Here is a 16,555-nt window from a genome sequence, read left to right as displayed (position 1 = left end):
CCGCGCATGGCGGCCCCGGCCCGGCGGCGCGAACCCTGGCAGCCGTGAGTTCGGGTCCCGCGCCGGCCGCCCTGCCCCGCTCTCCTCGCCGCTGCTCTTCCCCTCCCCTACCCTCTTCTCCCGCCCCGGGGCCGCCACAGTCTGCTCCCCTCGGCTTCTCCCCTCGGTTTCTCCCGGTAAGATCGCGCGGCGCCGCTCGGGACGGGGCAGCAGTGCTCAGTTGGGGCGCGGGGCCGCTGCTCCCAGTGTCGGTTCCGGGGCAGCAGCGCTCTGGCGGGCCGGGCCGGGCCGGGCCGGCAGTGCTGCCCCGGGGCTCGGCTGCACCGCTCCGCACCGCTGCCACGCGCCCGCTGTCGGCCTGGCCCCGCCATCCGAGCGTCCGGTTTACAGGGAGGTTGAGATTGGATATGAAGGAAAATTCTTCCGTGGAAAGGGCTGCCTAGGCAGAGGTGGAGGCACCATCCCTAGCGGGCTTTCACAGCCGTGTGGATGTGGAACTGGGGACAGGGCAGTGCTGGCATCGGCAGTGCTGGGGAAGCGGTTGGTTGGACTCGATGGCCTCTGTGTTTTCCAACGCACATGGTTCCATGATCCCGTTCTGCTGCGGGCGGAGCGTGTGCGCCTCGCTGTGTTTGCAAACAGCTGGAACAAACGGGACGGGGCAGCTAAAAGTGGGAGCTGCTCTGATTTTATGGCTCCTAATGCAATGTGGCAAACCGATAAGGAGATTCAGATTAGTCTGAATTATACATTGAACTGTACGGCAACCAGCTAAAACCACAATGTACAGGTGGTAGAAAACCCCATATACAGGTGGTAGGGCGGGAAAGCTCATGGACAAGCTCCAGGAGCCCCGGTGAGCACTGATGGGTTGGAGGAAGCTGGTTTAGGGATGGCCTGGCTGGTGGAGCATTTGTTAAGTGAAGAGGGAGGCACGATAATTTCCGGGCTGTAACAGGGCAGGGCGATGCTGATTCTTGCCGCTGCCTGTGCCAACAGCTGCCAGGGCTGTGGTGGGTGTCTGAGTCTGACATGGTTTTGTACATTCATAGTGTACCGGTGTGATAAATCTGTTGGCACTTTCAAGAACATGTATGTCATTTTACAGCTCTTACTCTTTTCTGTTTTTCCCTTTGTATTGGGGGACCACCCTTGCTCCGTGCGGGGATGCTGTCAGAGCACAGCCCATGCCGGTACTACCCAGTGTGAAGTTCTCGGAAGCGATCTGGGAATAAGGGTTAGTTCTGCTTTAGAGCCAGCAGAGGCCGCTCCACGTTGTCTTTTAAAAGGAAAACCATCCTGGTTTGCAAAGTTCCTGGGGATTTACGTATAGCCGAGACGTGCACACTTTGGTTGGACGTTTTACTTCTCTGAGCCTGAGAATGGACGTGGACATTGATGGTACATTAATGTGTGTTTGCCCGTTTTCCTTTGTTGAAGTAATTGGGGTTTCTTTTCCACTCTCTTTGAAGCCAACATGTCTCGAGAGACTGGAAGTGAAGCACAGCAGTCTCAAAGTGCCCAGCAGACACAGAGTGGAACCAGCTCCTCTTCCAGTGGGTCACAGAGTCAGAGTCAGTCTTCCTCAAGTTCTGGGACTCTCAGTTCTCTGGACACTGTTCCCACTCAGGAGCTTCCATCAATCCCTGAGGACCAGGAGTCTGAAGAGCTGGTTCCTCAGCCTTGGGGTCGACTTTTTGCACTTGGAAAAGGTTTCAGCAATTGTGGTATGTGCATACTGTGATAAACCTCTTGGTTTGTTTGTAGGATCTCAGAATAGTTCTGAGCAGCTTGATGAAGAGCAGTGTCTTTTCATTTTCAAATTAAGTACAAACAAATTTAGGTAGGCAACTTTTGCAATAATGTTTCATTCCCTACTACATCCCAGTGTTTATACTGAGTACTTGGATACACAGCTTCCATTATCTTACAGAAATGCTGGGGTGTTCATATTCTTTGTTTCATGCTTCATTTTTTTTTTTTACATTTTGTAACTTGTTTTGTTTAGTTAATGTCTCTATATTGCTGAAGGTGAACTAAAAAGTACCACTACTAAAGGGGGTAAAATTATTATGGATTTGACAAGGTGTGATGCTTTGTATGAGTTAAGGCAAACTTGAATTTATGGGAAGAATCTTGTCTGTGTTATTGTATTCATTACCATTTTGAATCATGCTTTAGTGCCATAGTTATTAACTTCCTACAACAATGTGTTCTGTCTCTGCTGTACCTTCCCCTTGTCTGCAGACTGTGTGAATGATGAATACTGGTTTGGGAGAGACAAAAGCTGTGATTACAGTTTTTCTAAGCTAGGATTATCTGAGACTGGCTTCTACCAAAACTATAGCAAAAAGCACTTCAGAATTTTCAGGGTAAGTGCTAAAAACGTTAACTCTCTATTTTGGCATAATTCAAAAAGAGACTTTGGGGCAGAGATCCTAAAGAAATCAAAGTATCTTCAGTGTTGACTCCTTTAGCAAGGCTCTTGGCAATGCCCCATTGACCTGGTTTATTAAATAACTTTATAGTCTCATTCCCTGAGTCAACAATAGTAAATTTCTAGTCTATCATGTCTTTACTGTAAAGTCATTTGTTCTTTACTGTCATCTTTCTCTTTTTTTTTTTCTCTTTGAGGAAATGGGTCCAAAAAATTCCTTTGTTGCCTACATTGAAGACCATAGTGCAAATGGGACATTTGTTAATAGAGAGCTTGTTGGAAAAGGGAGGAGGCTTCCACTGACTCACAATTCTGAAATTGCACTGTCTATACAGACAAATAAGGGTAAAATGTGCTTTAATTTAAGTAGATTTTTCATGTATTAACCAAGAGGTTATTTCTGCATTGATTTGAATATGTTTCTTGGGAGCTGAGCTGCTTCATGAGCACAGCTTATTAATAGGTGTTTTAGTATTCACATAAAAATTATCCATGTCCCTGTCAAGCCTAGGAAGAAAAACTGAAAAAGAAAAATTAAAAAAAATCTGTATCAGATAGCACCTTACTAGAGTATAAGCTTTTATAGTTGTTTTCCTATTTTTGAAACACTTTTGAGCTTCAACAGCTGTGCCTACAATGGTGGGAACAGGGGAAACAGACTATTCAAGAAAATTTGAAACTCACCCCCCAGATACCTAACCAGATGCTGCATCATAAATAGAAAATCCTCTTAAAAAGTAGCAGGGCTGGGCTTTTGTTTCTTTGTCTTTATTTTTCCACTAAGATGCTGTCTTCTTGATTATTACTTCTCTTTGATCTCTGCTGGGACATGGAAATTTTTGTTCATTTTTGTCCTTAATTGTAGTTAATTAGGTAAAGACTGTTGTGAATTTAATACCAAAATGCAATTTTTCAGCAATAAGATCACCTTGCTAACCTATAGCTGGTGTAATTTATAGCATGTTTTTAGTTTTTCCTCTAGCAGGCAGTATTTTCTCAGTTATGTTGTTGACTATAAAATCTCAAGAAACATAGCTGTTTGTTATAATAAAAATTTTAAACTTAATAATAGGAAAATGATCTCCACTTGTCTTCCCAGTGTTTGTATTTTCTGATCTTACTGTGGATGATCAGATGGTGTTTCCTAAAGAATTCAGAGAGAAATATATCATGTCAAGGACTTTGGGAAGGTAAGTATCCTTCTTCCCTCAGTAGTAAGGGTTAACTTTGTGATCATTGTCAGTATGTTGTGCTGGAATTACTACCAGTATTAACAGAGCTGCTCTTTTAAAAGAAAAAAGAAAAAAAAGATAACATGTGTAAACATGTTATTTACAACAATTTAAACAGGAATTTTTGGTAACTATTTGTAAGCCTGACATGGCTGTGCTCTCATTTTAGTGGTGCCTGTGGAGAAGTCAAACTGGCATTTGAGAAAAGCACGTGTAACAAAGTCGCAGTGAAAATCATCAATAAACGGAAGTTTGTGGCAAGTGGCTTGAGAGAGACAGTAAGTATTTTTGTTTGTCTGTCTGTTTGGCCATCTTGCAGTGGTCCTGGAATATTTGGTAACTTCTGACTCCTCAGTTATCTTCAACTAAAGAGGATTTTCTTACTTAATGTCTTGTGTATTTAGTTTCAAAATGCCTTTTTGATCTTGTGTGATGTACAGAATTCTGTAGGAAACGCTTGCCTTCGTTCTTGGACCACATTCCATTAGGTTCATCATTCAGGACTGTTAATGGGATTGTATACAAGGGTGGTGTGGAGTCTTGTAGGGTTTGGTGTATATCCTAAGATGCATCAGATAGAGGTACCATAACCAGCAGAGTCTTAACCAAAAATGTACCAACTAAGCTAATTTTGTTGAATCCTCCATCATAATACTTTATAAGAAAACTGTATGAAGCCTTTTGGGAAGAGTTTCTCATCTGTTTCATGGCAAAAGCCAGAATTTGGAGACGATCAAAGACAACTAGCTTAAGATGCTGTTATGAATTATAATTACTAATATATGCCATTGTACAAAACAGAGACAAGAGTATATCTGGAATTTGTGTATGAGTTGTGTGTTCAAATATGATTGATTTGGTTTGGAAGAAGAGCAAAAAAAAAACTCTGCTGAGTTGGTTTTATTAGTTGAACTTAAGCCACAGGTTAAAAGAATCTATTTATGTTATCTTGCAAAATAGGAGAGAGTAGCATGTAATTTTAGGTTGGTCCATCTGCAAAGCATCTTGGAGGGAGAAAAGCTGTTTAAAGGACAATACAGGTATATAAACAAAAAATTATTATTTTTTTAAATTTGGAAATTAGTTGGGGATTTCTAACCTGCAGTGAAATTAAATGTCTGGAGTAATATCTTGCTCCAGATAGTGACAGCACACTGTTTATTTAATTCACTGAAGGCACCTGGACATTTTATGGAAAAAAATTATATGTTATGATCACTTACAGTAGCAAAAGGCGTGAAATTATGGCTTTTCTGGTACTGTCTCTTATTTCTCATACATCTTATTCCAGAACAGCACTGTCTTACCCAGTATTTGATTCTTTTAATAGAACCCAGCTTTTGATATCAATACAGAAATTGAAATTTTGAAGAAAATAGATCATGTGAGTGTTACTGTACATTTTTATTAGTTTTTGCTCCCTACTGCATGTACTTGTTTGGTTTACTGACTTTAGTGTAGTAACTAATGAGCAATTTCATCCATTTAGAAATGTGTTAAAAGAGGCATATAATTTTTCTTGTAAATTATTGAATGGGTCTTTTTTTGTTCTTTTAAGTATATCATATCCTAGCAGATTTGATATTTTAAAACTTTGGATAATTGAGGTGTAAATTTGAGAAGAAACATCACAGAAAAAATGTTGACCTGAACCACTGTTGCAGAAACTTTTCCTGTATGTGAGTCTTTGTAAATGCTGTGAAATAACTAAATATAAAGACTGGTTTTCACTGGCAGTTTCTTGAATTTACATCCCCTCTTTCCTCTGCATGTAAAATAAATAAAATATTGAGGGTATGATAACTCACAAAAGTCTGGAGTACTCCCTAATTACTTTTTTTAAGTGTTAGTTTAAGTGACACGGTTTGAAATACTGAAATAAGAACTTTAGGATTAATTTTTACAAATTATTTTACTTTTTCGTGTGTCTCCATTTGTGCTCCCTTTTCTGTCAGCCTTGCTTAATCAAGATCAAAAACTTCTTTGAAGCAGAGGATTACTACATCGTTTTGGAACTGTAAGTAACTTGTTTGAAAGTAAATGCATAAAATGAAATGTTTTTCACAGCCACAAAGAATGTATGTAGTTCTGAACTGTGGAGGTTTTGCTTGTTTTATTTTGATTTTTCTTTTGCTAGTGTCCACTATTCTCTGAAATATTTTTAAGATTAGGAGCTAGGATAACCAGAAGAGTCATCCTTCTATGCTTTGTAGGCACTTAGTGCTTGGATATTGTTCACTTTGTTCCTGTTGTGGATTGCTGCTATTTTTTTTTTTTTTTTGGAACTTGTAAGAGTGGGCTGATCAAAAATCATGTAACAGCTCCTAGTGAAGGCTCAGGAGATTGACCCAAACTCAGCTGTGCATGTGCTGTGTTTAGGATGTTGCTCTCTCATTTTCAGAAATATATTCTTTCCCTGTAGCCAGAATAGCCAAATGTTTTGGTCTTAGTCTTGTCTAATGAGGTGAATCTTTTGGAAGTCATGAGTTGGCTTGTTAACTTCCATTTGTTTTAGGATGGAAGGAGGAGAATTGTATGACAGAGTGTCAAGGCCAATCAAGATGAAAGAGGATACCTGCAAGTTGTATTTTTATCAGATGCTCCTGGCAGTAAAGGTACATAATCATAAATTCTACCCAAAAAAATAGTCAGTAAGTTGAGTTTTTCTGTCACTTGTCATTGCTGAAACCCATGCAAGCAATCAAAAGTGTTCTTAACAAGTTGGTTTAAGAAAAGAGAGACACAGAAAATCAGAATTCCCACAAGGGTGACACAGAACTTGGGTCTGCACACTGTGCTTGCATTGAGATTTGACATTTGAAACATAATGATTTCTAAGGTGGTTTTTTGTTTCTTTGTGATGGTGTTTTGGTGTGGGATTTTTTTGTTTGTTTTGTTTTGTTTTGTTTTTTTAAGGGAGAGTTGTAAGTTAGGGAGGTTTAAATGTATGCCTGCCTCTTACACAGCCATTGGAGTTATCCTGCCATTACCATGAGAAAAAATGGAAAGCTTACATTTTAGAAGAAGTTAATAGTCTGTTTTTCTTCATTGTCCTTCTGTATGTATTTAGTATCTTCATGACAATGGAATTATACACCGAGATCTAAAGCCAGAAAATGTGCTACTTTCATCTTCTGAAGAGACATGTCTTATAAAGGTAAGAAAACTTCAATTTCTTGTTAATGGAGAAATTTTGAGAGTGTTCCTTCACATTCTTTTTGATATTTCATTAAATGTAGCCAAAAAGGTATTGTGGAATTAGTCATACAAACCATGAAGTAACTTAAAACATAGAGGTATTTTTTTTATAATTGTAATTTTACTTTTGTGGATATTTCAACCCATACACCACATATATAACTTCAAATGTCAGTGCTTTTTTTTTCCCCAATAAAATCTAAATTCTCGAATTACAGACAGCATTCCCACAAATGTCCATGCTGTGTGGTGACTAGGATTTTTTAAATTGTTTTGGGGTTTTTTAGGGGGGTAGGGGAGGGGGAATGAGGGTTGTGGATTTTCTTTTGTTTTTTTTTCCCCAGAGAAAGCATTGAATAGATTTGCATGCTAAAATGCTATTTTTTCAAGTAAACTCTTCTTATAGGCTACAATGCCTTTATTCTGTGGTTGTCCATTTACATCCAAATTTGAGAGTACTTTTTGCTAATGTAAAAGATGATCCTTTGTCATATTTGTCCCTCTTCCTCCTCTCCCATTCTCACTTAATCATGTTTGGGGTGACTTTTGTTCATAGTCATGTACTGGAACTGGCTTGGAAGCAAGAAACTTAATGCTACCTGATGTATGTCTACAGTATGATGTGTTCTAGCACAGTCCATCCTAATATGTAATGTGGTGTTACCATTTTTAAATACAAGATTACAGATTTTGGACAATCCAAGATTCTTGGAGAAGCTTCTCTTATGAAAACATTATGTGGTACTCCCTTGTATCTTGCTCCTGAGGTTCTAAATTCACTTGGGACTGCTGGATACAGCCGAGCTGTGGACTGCTGGAGTTTAGGAGTTATTCTTTTTGTATGGTAAGATATTGTGTAGATGTACCTTCACTGGGCAGTCTTTGACATACCTGGCTTGAGACTTGGCAACTTCAGTATCTATATGAGGAAGTGAGAGTGCATTTAAAACTCTACAAGTGTACAAACACTACAATAGCACATGCTTTAAAATGTGTGATTTCAGTGTTTCATTTGCTGCGACAAAATCTGTGTTATTTAACTTGTTTTCTTTTGTACAGCTTGTGTGGATATCCACCATTCAATGAGCAAAATACTCAACTCTCTCTGAAAGATCAAATCACTCAAGGACAATACACATTCATTGCAAAAGAATGGAAGCATGTGTCAGACATGGGTATGACTCCAGTACAGTGGGTAGCAAATTATCTACCTCTTTTCTTGTAGTTTTTGTTTATCTTCCTTTCAGCTGCATAGCACATTGTGTGTTCATATGTTTAGTTTTAAAACTAGTAGATTAATTTTTTTAAAGTTCACAGTTAAAGCATTAGAAAGAGCAGATACATTTTTATTGAAGAGATTTCATAGTAGTATTTAGTGTAATTAACCACACAAGTGTAGAGTTTGTGGGCACATAAATCTATTTTTCCTCTTTTCACTTTTTCTTCTGACTTTATCAAGCTGGCCTACAGACTTTGCCTAAAGATTCTTCAAGTGTTCAACCAAAAATGCCAGGAATTTAAGGAATGCAAGTTAGAATTCCAAAAAACAAACCTTCCAAGAGAGTCCTTTCATGGTGCTAGTCTTTGAGCTGAAAGTGTCAGTCACATTTGTGGAATCATCTATTATGTTTGGCCCACTGTAAGTGAAGTAGTCTGTGAAATGGAGTCTTTGCATAGCAAACTAAAATGATAATTACTGTTCGTGTGCTTTTAGCTTTTCAGGACATTTTATATGCACAAAATAATTGTAGTGTTTACCTTGGACACTTCTTTGTATGTGCAAAGGAGTTTCTAATAAATGATGTGGTCATCCTTTGTCTAATAAAATTACCAAATATAACTCCTTCATAAATCGTTTGAAGCTTGTTCAATAATAAGTCTGACATTCATGAGAATGTACAATCTTAACATAATTTCCATAGTCCCACTGGTATGTATTCAGAATAATCTGATCAAATGAGAAATAAATCTTGCCAAAATTTCTTTATGGGAGAGATTTGGAGTCATAGAATATGACATAAATGCCATATTTTCACAGTGTCTACTAAGCAGCTTCCTAAGAAGATGAAAGTTTGAGATTATGTTGAGCATGCATGTGGATGTCCTGTCTCTTCTTTGCCATCTTCCCAGATGGATAATCTGCTTTCCAAGACACTGGAAACCAGGATAAATTAAGCTGTCTTTGCTTTTCCACAATGATATTAAAGCTTTTAGGAAAGTGCTGAGCCTCCTGTGTATGCTCAGAACATAAATTGTGTACATGCTAAATACATCTACGGCTAATTATGGTATATTGAAAAGTGTTGAGTCATGTGAATGTAAAGGAATGATGGTTTCAGTCTGCAGCCCTCCCTATAGAAAAAAGAAAAGTGATCTGCCCAGCCTGTATTTTTGTGCATTGTTCTGAAGGGGTATAAGGCACATGGTCACACATAGCTTTGGTGTGGGCATATTTCAGGTAGTGAATGAATTCATCATATGCCAACCAGCTCATTTTATTGTCTTAGCTCTGGATCTTGTGAAGAAGCTGTTAGTAGTGGACCCAAGCAAACGTCTTACCACAGAGGAAGCCTTAGAGCATCCTTGGCTTCAGGTAGGAATTGAGTTTTAACTGAAAGCTGGGTTGTTAGGGGGATAACTTGTTGATTTGTTGTGCTTTCAAAGATTTAGTCCCTGTAGAGAGACTGCAAAAGTAGCATGGAATAGTCTACTAAATACCTTCTTTCAATACAATAAGCAGCTTCTGCATCCTTTCTGAGACACCTCTTCCCAGATCTCTTTCACATGTGAGGATCAAGATGTGTTTTTCAGAGACCAAGTCTGACTGTGGTTCTGGTAGGATGGACCTCTTCCTTTGAGCATTGTAACAGAGTCCCACTTCCTCAGATATTTGTATGGGCAGGCAGTGCAGAGATTGTTTCTGGCAAGCATCCAATACTAATCTGTTTTTACTGTGCTGAGTTGGATGGAGTAAGTGTCCTTGGTTTGGGAACCCTCTGAGTGGGAAATGATGGTTTCCCTGCCTCCTATTACAGTCTAGTTGGGTTTGAGAGGGATAATCTTTAAGTGGCCTTTTCTTAATTTCTTAACAAAAAAGTCACCCAGCCTACATCTGAGCGATGCAATGGGTTCTGTTTATTCATGCCAAGCACAATGCTATTCCTGTTCCCCCATTGGGAACAGGATAATTTCAGATGCTTTGGTAAAAGCCATAAGAAACAGGGAAGAAGAAGAAACTCCGGTGTTCATTACATAAATGGAAAAATATTTATCTTACCTTACCCATCAACTCCAATGTAGCCAGAATCAAATCAGGTGACCTTGGAAAAGAAAAACAAGTCAAAACTTGTATATCAAATAAGATGGATGCTCAGGTCAAAGCCTTTTTGTAGCAGTTAAGAATATTTAAATAAAAAAAGGAGATACTGCAATACTCCATTGCTTAGGAAAAGGACCTCCTCCACTGCCTTCATCCAAAAAACTCAGTTAAAACAGCTGAAATCCTTAGGAGCCAATTATCTTTATTTCTAATTGTCTCTAGCAGTGACAATTCCCAATGGGAAGTGAATTCCCATTCACTTCTCTTCGAGTTTCCCAATCTTTGCTTTTCTCTTATATATTCTGTATACTACTTAGCTACTGGGCTTTTTTGCAGGATGAGGATATGAAGAATACATTTCAACAGCTACTTGCTCAGACACGTACCAGTATGAATCCACCAGAAACATCAAAAATGGTAGGTGCAGCAGACAGTTGAAGATTAATATTTAATGCCCAGAGAAACTAGATTTTGAAGTAATCTATAACAAGAAAATCAGTTAATTTTGAGACTTTATAGAAATGTACCCTTGGGCTGTATGCTGGTTATTTTTGCTTCCTGAAGAGCAGCAATGGACTTCCATGCTTTGTCAACACTTTGTTTAAATGTATAGAAACAACTTCCTAGGCTTTATAGGATTATTCACATATTTAGAATAAAACTGTTGAATGTATGTTTTTTTGATGGATTCAAGTCACTAATTTTTAGGATTCAAGTAAAAATTCTCATGCTAGTGCAAGGTTAGGATGGCATTGTGCCATCCATCACCAGATGCTAATTAGGAAAACAGTGAACAGTGTGTGTTTCAAGCTGGGAGCAATGTCTTATATGAGAACCATCAAACATAATTAGATGGATCTTGGTAGAGCAACACGGGTTAGTCACACTGGTTTTTTGGTCACACTGTCCAACACCTGTAGTTCTGGAGCAAGCAGAACAGTCAGGCTCTGTCTTACCTGGTTTCCTGTAGCCATCCTACTGTGTCTTTATCTTTCTTCCAGCCAACCACAGTGAGAAAGCGTCCCCATGAAAATGAGGAAGAATATGGCTCTTCTAAGCGTGCTGTTCCTTCTACTTCGTTTCAGCAAATGAGGTGAAAAGGAAGAGAAAAATGACTTTTGTTAATGACAGCTTTTTTATGGAAAGCAGAATTTTTTATTAAGAAAAATCTTAATAATGGAATAACTGTTGAAGATGTGATTTCCAAATAAAAGTAATTTTGTAAGACTGAAGTGACTGCTGTGCATGTATGAGAATTTGCACAATTAGTCACATTATAGTCCATCCAGCTGTCTGACTCAGGGAAAGTATCAGAAAAACTCCTGAACTAAGTTACTGATAATTTTTAGGCTAGCTTCATCCACACCTACATTCTCTGTTTCTTCTTTTCCAATTTCTAGGTTAGGCACAGAAATAATGCATAGCCCTAACAGATGAAGAAGGAATACTAAGCTTGCTGAGGTTTTGCCTTTGACATAGCATTACCTGACTCAATGGTGCCCACAGACTTCTGAGGACACTTAGACTATTCAGTTCAGATGTAAAACTACCAATGGAGGTTGAGGCACTCTGGGCTGCAGGTAAAGCTCCACAGTAAATGCTGGGCTGGCACAGCATTGCGCTCTGGGAAGGGGCTGATTGGCTTCCAAAGCAAGAGTTACCATCTGCATGGTGTTTCTAACCTGTGTGTACTATGTTGATTTCCCAGAGGAGGGATGACTAAGAGGAAACATGGTAACAAGTGATGAAGATGTATAAATTCCTGCCAGAGAAGAGCTAGGGATTGAATGGAGAGAGAAAAACTTGCCTGTTAGGTGAAAATTTTGAACTATGTGCCTCTTACTAAAGGATATTAGTTTCATTACTGACTGAAAGAACAGTTTAGTAACTGTTCTCCAACATGCATCTTCTGGTTAAAGGCATCTACTGTAAATTGATTTGTAAAGAATAATACCTAACGCATTATGGAATAAACCCATGTCAGGTCGGAATTAAGGTATTGAGTCACATTTCCTGTATGTGCCCATTGCAACAATCTTGTGTGTTTTGATATATTTGATATTGACCAATGTTAATGATAAAATGTCAGTTCTTATACACTGATATCTTTCTTAATGGATCAGATAGATGAACATCCATTGGCATCTGAATGGAAACAATACCACTTGGTTCCAGTCCAGATACACCTGGGTGATAGAACAAAGGTGTGTCTGTCCTTGGGGACATGCCCTGCTGGTCCAAATCTGTGACTGGCACATCCTCAGAGTGCTTACTGTAGTTCATTTGAAGCAGAAGGGAACACTCAGCTGCTTGGTGAAAGAATCAAAGAATGCAGTTTGTTTGGGCCAGGTTTGTGTCCTGGTGTACTGCAAAAGCTGATACCTTTGGGCTCTGGTTGCCAGTTACTTTAAAAAGACCTACATCATTGCCGATGAGAAGATAATTCCCTAGCTCCTACTTACACTGTAAATTATCTGCAATTGGTGTTTAGATAGAAGTAGAAAACTTCTGTATTTTATTCCTCCATCTTTCTTGTTAGATAGTCAGTAACTGTTTTGCTCAGGTCCTTTGCCTGCTTTCTAATGATGTCCTAAATTTGGTCTTCACTCATTTGATGGCAAACCTTTGGGCTTCTGGCCATGTCTTCATCATTTGATTGCAGAAAGCTTTCTGAAGTTTCAGACTTTTTTTCCTATGGAAGAGTAAGTTTCACTAAGGTCAAGTGGCATCCAACTTCCACTTAGACAAGAAATTATTTCTTCACCACGTTCAGCACAAGTCTCCAGCATAATCCATTTTGCTTGCAAGAGGCAGGATGGGTCACAGCAGTTGGAAGAGCTCGGTTACCCAAAGCGCTGAGGCTCACTGTGCCTGGCCAGAGCAGTGTCATTAGTGACCACATCACCACCTGCGGTCCCGCGTGGGCCGCACTTACTCTGGGGCTCAGGCTGCCTTTGGGCGAGGGTCCCTCACCCGTGTGGCGGCAGAGGGACGGTGGAGCTTTATCCTCCGTGAGGACGAAGCTCCTCCGTGTTGGCGGAGAGGCGGCGGAGCAGCCCGGAGGGAGCCCGGCAGAGGTGCGGCCGAGCAGCTGCCGCCCCGGCTGAGGGAGCCCCGGCTGAGGGAGCCCCGTTAGCGGCCGCAGGACGTCCGGCGCCGTCGGGCGGGGGTGCCGGGGGTCCGGGCGGAGCCCAGCCCCGGGGCGGGGCCGGGGCACTGCGGGTCCCTCTCAGCCGGGCCCGGAACGTGGCGCCGGGGGCCGGAGCGGGATCGGCCTGGCGGGGGCGGCGGCGGCCCCGGCCCCCGAAGGAGAAGGAGGAGGAGGAGCGCGATGGAGCAACAGGCGCCGCCGCCCCCGCCGGGGGCCGTGGCGGTGGGCCGGGCTCGGCGGGAGCAGGACGCGGAGCCTCCCCGGGTGAGTTGACGCCGGACGGGCAGCGCTGCAGCGGTCGGGGAGGCGGGAAGGAGCCGGCGGGCCGGGCCGGAGGCGGGCGGCGGAGGGAAGTTGCGGGGCGCGGGCGGGCGGCTGTCCCGGCGCGGGGCGGGAGGGAGCTCTGTGGGGGCGCAGGCCCGGTGGCCCGAGGCGCGCTGAGGGGCCGGGCGGCGGTGGGGCAGCTCCCCGGCGGGGCTGCGGGAACTCCAGGCCGAGGGCTCGGCTCCCTTCGCCCTGGGTACCTCGGGGTGCCGGGAGCGACCCCGCTCACTGAGAGCCCCGGGCCGGGCGGGGGTCCCGGGCCTGTCCCGGAGCGGTGCTCCGTGCCCCGAACGAGCTCGGCCGCCGCTAGCTGGAGCGGGACCCTCGCGAGTACAGCGCTCGCATGTCGGCATGGGCATTGTGCTGCTCTGGCGCCCCCGTAAACAATCCCGAACCTCGTTAAAATCCGCCAACTTCGAAGGTAAGCGTGTCAGGTGTACTTGGCAGCACTGCAGAGCTCCTCAGCCTGCTTCGGTGGTACAGAAAGTTGTGAACTTGATTGTAAGAGCTTTGTTACTGACAGAACTTTGAACCTGGGGGTTGGATTCAGTCAGTGCGTCTGGGATGACAGCAGATGTCACGGATGGGGCTCTGCCCGTGGAACACCGATTGGCGATCAGTGATGTATTATCCCGGTCAGCAGCCTGCCCCTGCTTGTCGCCAGTGAACAGAGAGTTGCAATCCAGAGAGCTGGATGCCTATGCCTTCCTGTCCTTGTTCCTCTTTTCTTGGAGCTGTTCATCATTTTAGTGTCTTTCCCTCTTCTTGGAGGTTTTCACAATCTTAGATATCACCTCTCCTGTGCTTTCTTGTGGTGTGAAACCAGAGCTCTTCAGGTGCTAATGGAACCCTTAATGGGCTCTTTGAAATGCATATGTGGCAAATGGATAAATTCCTAAATGGATGAGTGGATGTGCCTTGAATGCTGCCCTAACAGGTGTTCCTCGAGTGAGGTTACTGTTTCTGCCTGTCTTTTGATGAATTTACTGGCTCATCACTTCCTCGTTGCTGTCTCTGTCTCCCTGTGGCCCTCTGACAGATCAGAGGGCAAGGTCTGTTTCTTTATATATATATAAATAAAATTCATTATATGAATTTTATACATTACATAACATATAATTATTATTAACAAATACTTTTTTAAAATTATGTATGAACTAAAAAGTACTGTTTAAATTTAATTATGGATTGCATAGCTGTTATCACAATTTTTAGCAACATGTAGCATAGCTTAAATTAGGGTGGATTTACCTGCTGTCACAAGTGCAGATCTCTCCAAGCTCAGTACTGAAAGCTCACAATTGCTTGTCATTTCTAAAAAATTCTTTAGAAAAAACATTTCCTATAGAAAATTTTGTATAAGCTCCAGTTAAGAAAAAAATCTGTTTCCTTCCTGTTGATAAATTCATATCATCCTGTGGCAGCTTGAACCTTCAGTTTTGGTGGCCTTTCATTTCTTTCCACACTATTTCTGTTAAAATTCTGCTCTGTTTGGGGAAGTTTGCATGTGTTTTGGCAAAGCTTCATATCTGTTCAGGAGTGTGGTACAGCCTGGCTGAAGTGCTGGCTGCTGGGAGGACAGATTTCAGTGCTTTACTTATTCTTGGACTCTCGTTGAAGCCAATTTCTGTTACAGAAAAACAGTAATACCCCAGAATATGGAGAGAAAACATAAAACTATTTTACAGATTAAAATACAAGAAGTTGTATAGAAGGTTTCATAGTAAGGGAAGTTCAGTTACGGATTTAAGCTGATTTTGGAAACTTGTATTTAGCATAAGTTACTGTCACTCTTTCTTTTCAGAATCCATTAGGAATGCCAATTTTTCTGCTTGCCTCTTTCTGTTTTTTCCCTTCTTTCTGATGCTTCAATAAATATCTTGAGCTATTTAGAGAACTTAAAACATAAAAATTCTACACACCACTCTTATCTATTTTGAAAATTGTAGCGCTTCTGTCTAATGTGACCTCTGTAGTAGGAACTGCTTTCAGCTGTCTAACACTGGTTTGGAGAAGTAAGGCTGAAAACTTCATGCCATCTTCTACTTTATTAAAAATACATGAGTTTCTAACTCAGACTTTCTCACTAGATCCTCTTCTGCACTTCATTAGAACATTTAGAACGTGTTGCAGTAAGAAACTTCTTCTTGCATTGGTTTAGTACATGCAAGCATCTTCTATAACAAAATATTAGACAGCCTAAGTATGTGCATTGCCCTCACCTTCCACTATATTAGCAGGAGAAGAGCAGTGGTGACTGGAAAGTGGGGATGACTTTTTAATGTGTACTTTTTGTGTGTTGGTACCATAATCATAATCTTTTTTTATTTGTGGTTTGAGTGCCAGAGTGACTCAGTTTTACTGTTCTATGGTTTCTTCTTTTACCTCATGATGTTTTACTGCCTTACGTAGTTCTCATGATAGCAGGAATTAAATAGTAACATATTCCACAAATTACCATCATAGTTTCCTTTTTTTTTCATGAGATTATTCAGCGTCACAGGGTATTAGAGGCAGAAACCACTTCACTTGGAGCGAGAGGATGTCTCCTCATGGATTCTCCTTGTTGTTACAGACTCACAGTATGATTCTGGAAGGATCATTAACAGCTTTGTGTGTTCATTTGTTTGTGCACAATAAACTGCCAGAAAAGACAGCTGTTGTTGGACTTGTCTCACTGGTGCTCCTGGAGGTTTTGCTGGGTGCCTTTTGCCCCTGCAGAGGCCCCACTGCTGAGGGCTCAGTGGCTCTTGGTGGTCCTGGGCAAGCAGCTCCAGTGGTCAGGCAGAGGGGGTGGTTGAGATGCCACTGCTGCCCACGGCACTGAGCTCTCCAGGGTGGGGCTGGCTGTGTCACTGCACCAGGCCAGGCCTCCTGCTGCAGGCAGTTATGGC

At 41.7% G+C, this 16,555-nt stretch overlaps 2 protein-coding genes across 9 annotated transcripts in view; both read left to right on the top strand.

Annotated features, from left to right (window-relative positions):
• Positions 1-31: 31 nt before the first annotated feature.
• CHEK2 (checkpoint kinase 2) lies at positions 32-11,418 on the top strand. Of its 7 annotated transcripts, none has more exons than XM_085075719.1 (15): positions 32-176; positions 1,473-1,727; positions 2,248-2,372; positions 2,635-2,782; positions 3,537-3,627; positions 3,839-3,947; positions 5,000-5,053; positions 5,625-5,686; positions 6,185-6,284; positions 6,740-6,826; positions 7,548-7,711; positions 7,927-8,058; positions 9,375-9,460; positions 9,608-9,702; positions 10,523-10,603. In XM_085075719.1, exons 2-14 carry the CDS (start codon positions 1,478-1,480, stop codon positions 9,655-9,657), a joined length of 1,458 nt encoding a protein of 485 aa, XP_084931845.1. In that variant the 5' UTR covers positions 32-176; positions 1,473-1,477; the 3' UTR covers positions 9,658-9,702; positions 10,523-10,603. The 7 variants fall into 7 exon arrangements, 4 of the variants coding, with proteins under 4 accessions (XP_084931845.1, XP_084931844.1, XP_084931842.1 ...); XR_014855305.1 differs by lacking the exon at positions 9,608-9,702 and adding an exon at positions 11,188-11,206 and having other exon boundaries at positions 33-176; XR_014855306.1 differs by having other exon boundaries at positions 34-176; positions 7,927-8,042.
• A 1,898-nt stretch (positions 11,419-13,316) lies between these two features.
• Positions 13,317-16,555, top strand: part of TTC28 (tetratricopeptide repeat domain 28) — a 100,150-nt gene continuing 96,911 nt past the window's right edge. Inside the window, exon 1 of one of the 2 annotated variants that reach the window (XM_085075707.1) lies at positions 13,317-13,601. In XM_085075707.1, coding sequence (XP_084931833.1) covers positions 13,518-13,601 — 84 coding nt within the window. In that variant the 5' untranslated portion in view covers positions 13,317-13,517. The remainder of the gene's footprint in view (positions 13,602-16,555) is intronic. The other variant, XM_085075708.1, reaches the window with a different exon arrangement.

Source organism: Lichenostomus cassidix, chromosome 15 (assembly GCF_008360975.1).
Source record: "Lichenostomus cassidix isolate B80296 chromosome 15, HeHo_3.0, whole genome shotgun sequence".
Classification (NCBI taxonomy): Eukaryota; Metazoa; Chordata; class Aves; order Passeriformes; family Meliphagidae; genus Lichenostomus; species Lichenostomus cassidix.
This window is presented reverse-complemented; position numbering and strand designations above follow the sequence as displayed.

Excerpts from the sequence above, each read along its gene's own strand:
- CHEK2 (XM_085075716.1), top strand. The coding sequence starts at position 1,478 with ATGTCTCGAGAGACTGGAAGTGAAGCACAGCAGTCTCAAAGTGCCCAG. Across the intron at positions 3,948-4,999 it reads CAAGTGGCTTGAGAGAGACA|AACCCAGCTTTTGATATCAA; the intron begins GTAAGTATTTTT and ends TTCTTTTAATAG. Across the intron at positions 10,604-11,187 it reads CACCAGAAACATCAAAAATG|CCAACCACAGTGAGAAAGCG; the intron begins GTAGGTGCAGCA and ends TCTTTCTTCCAG.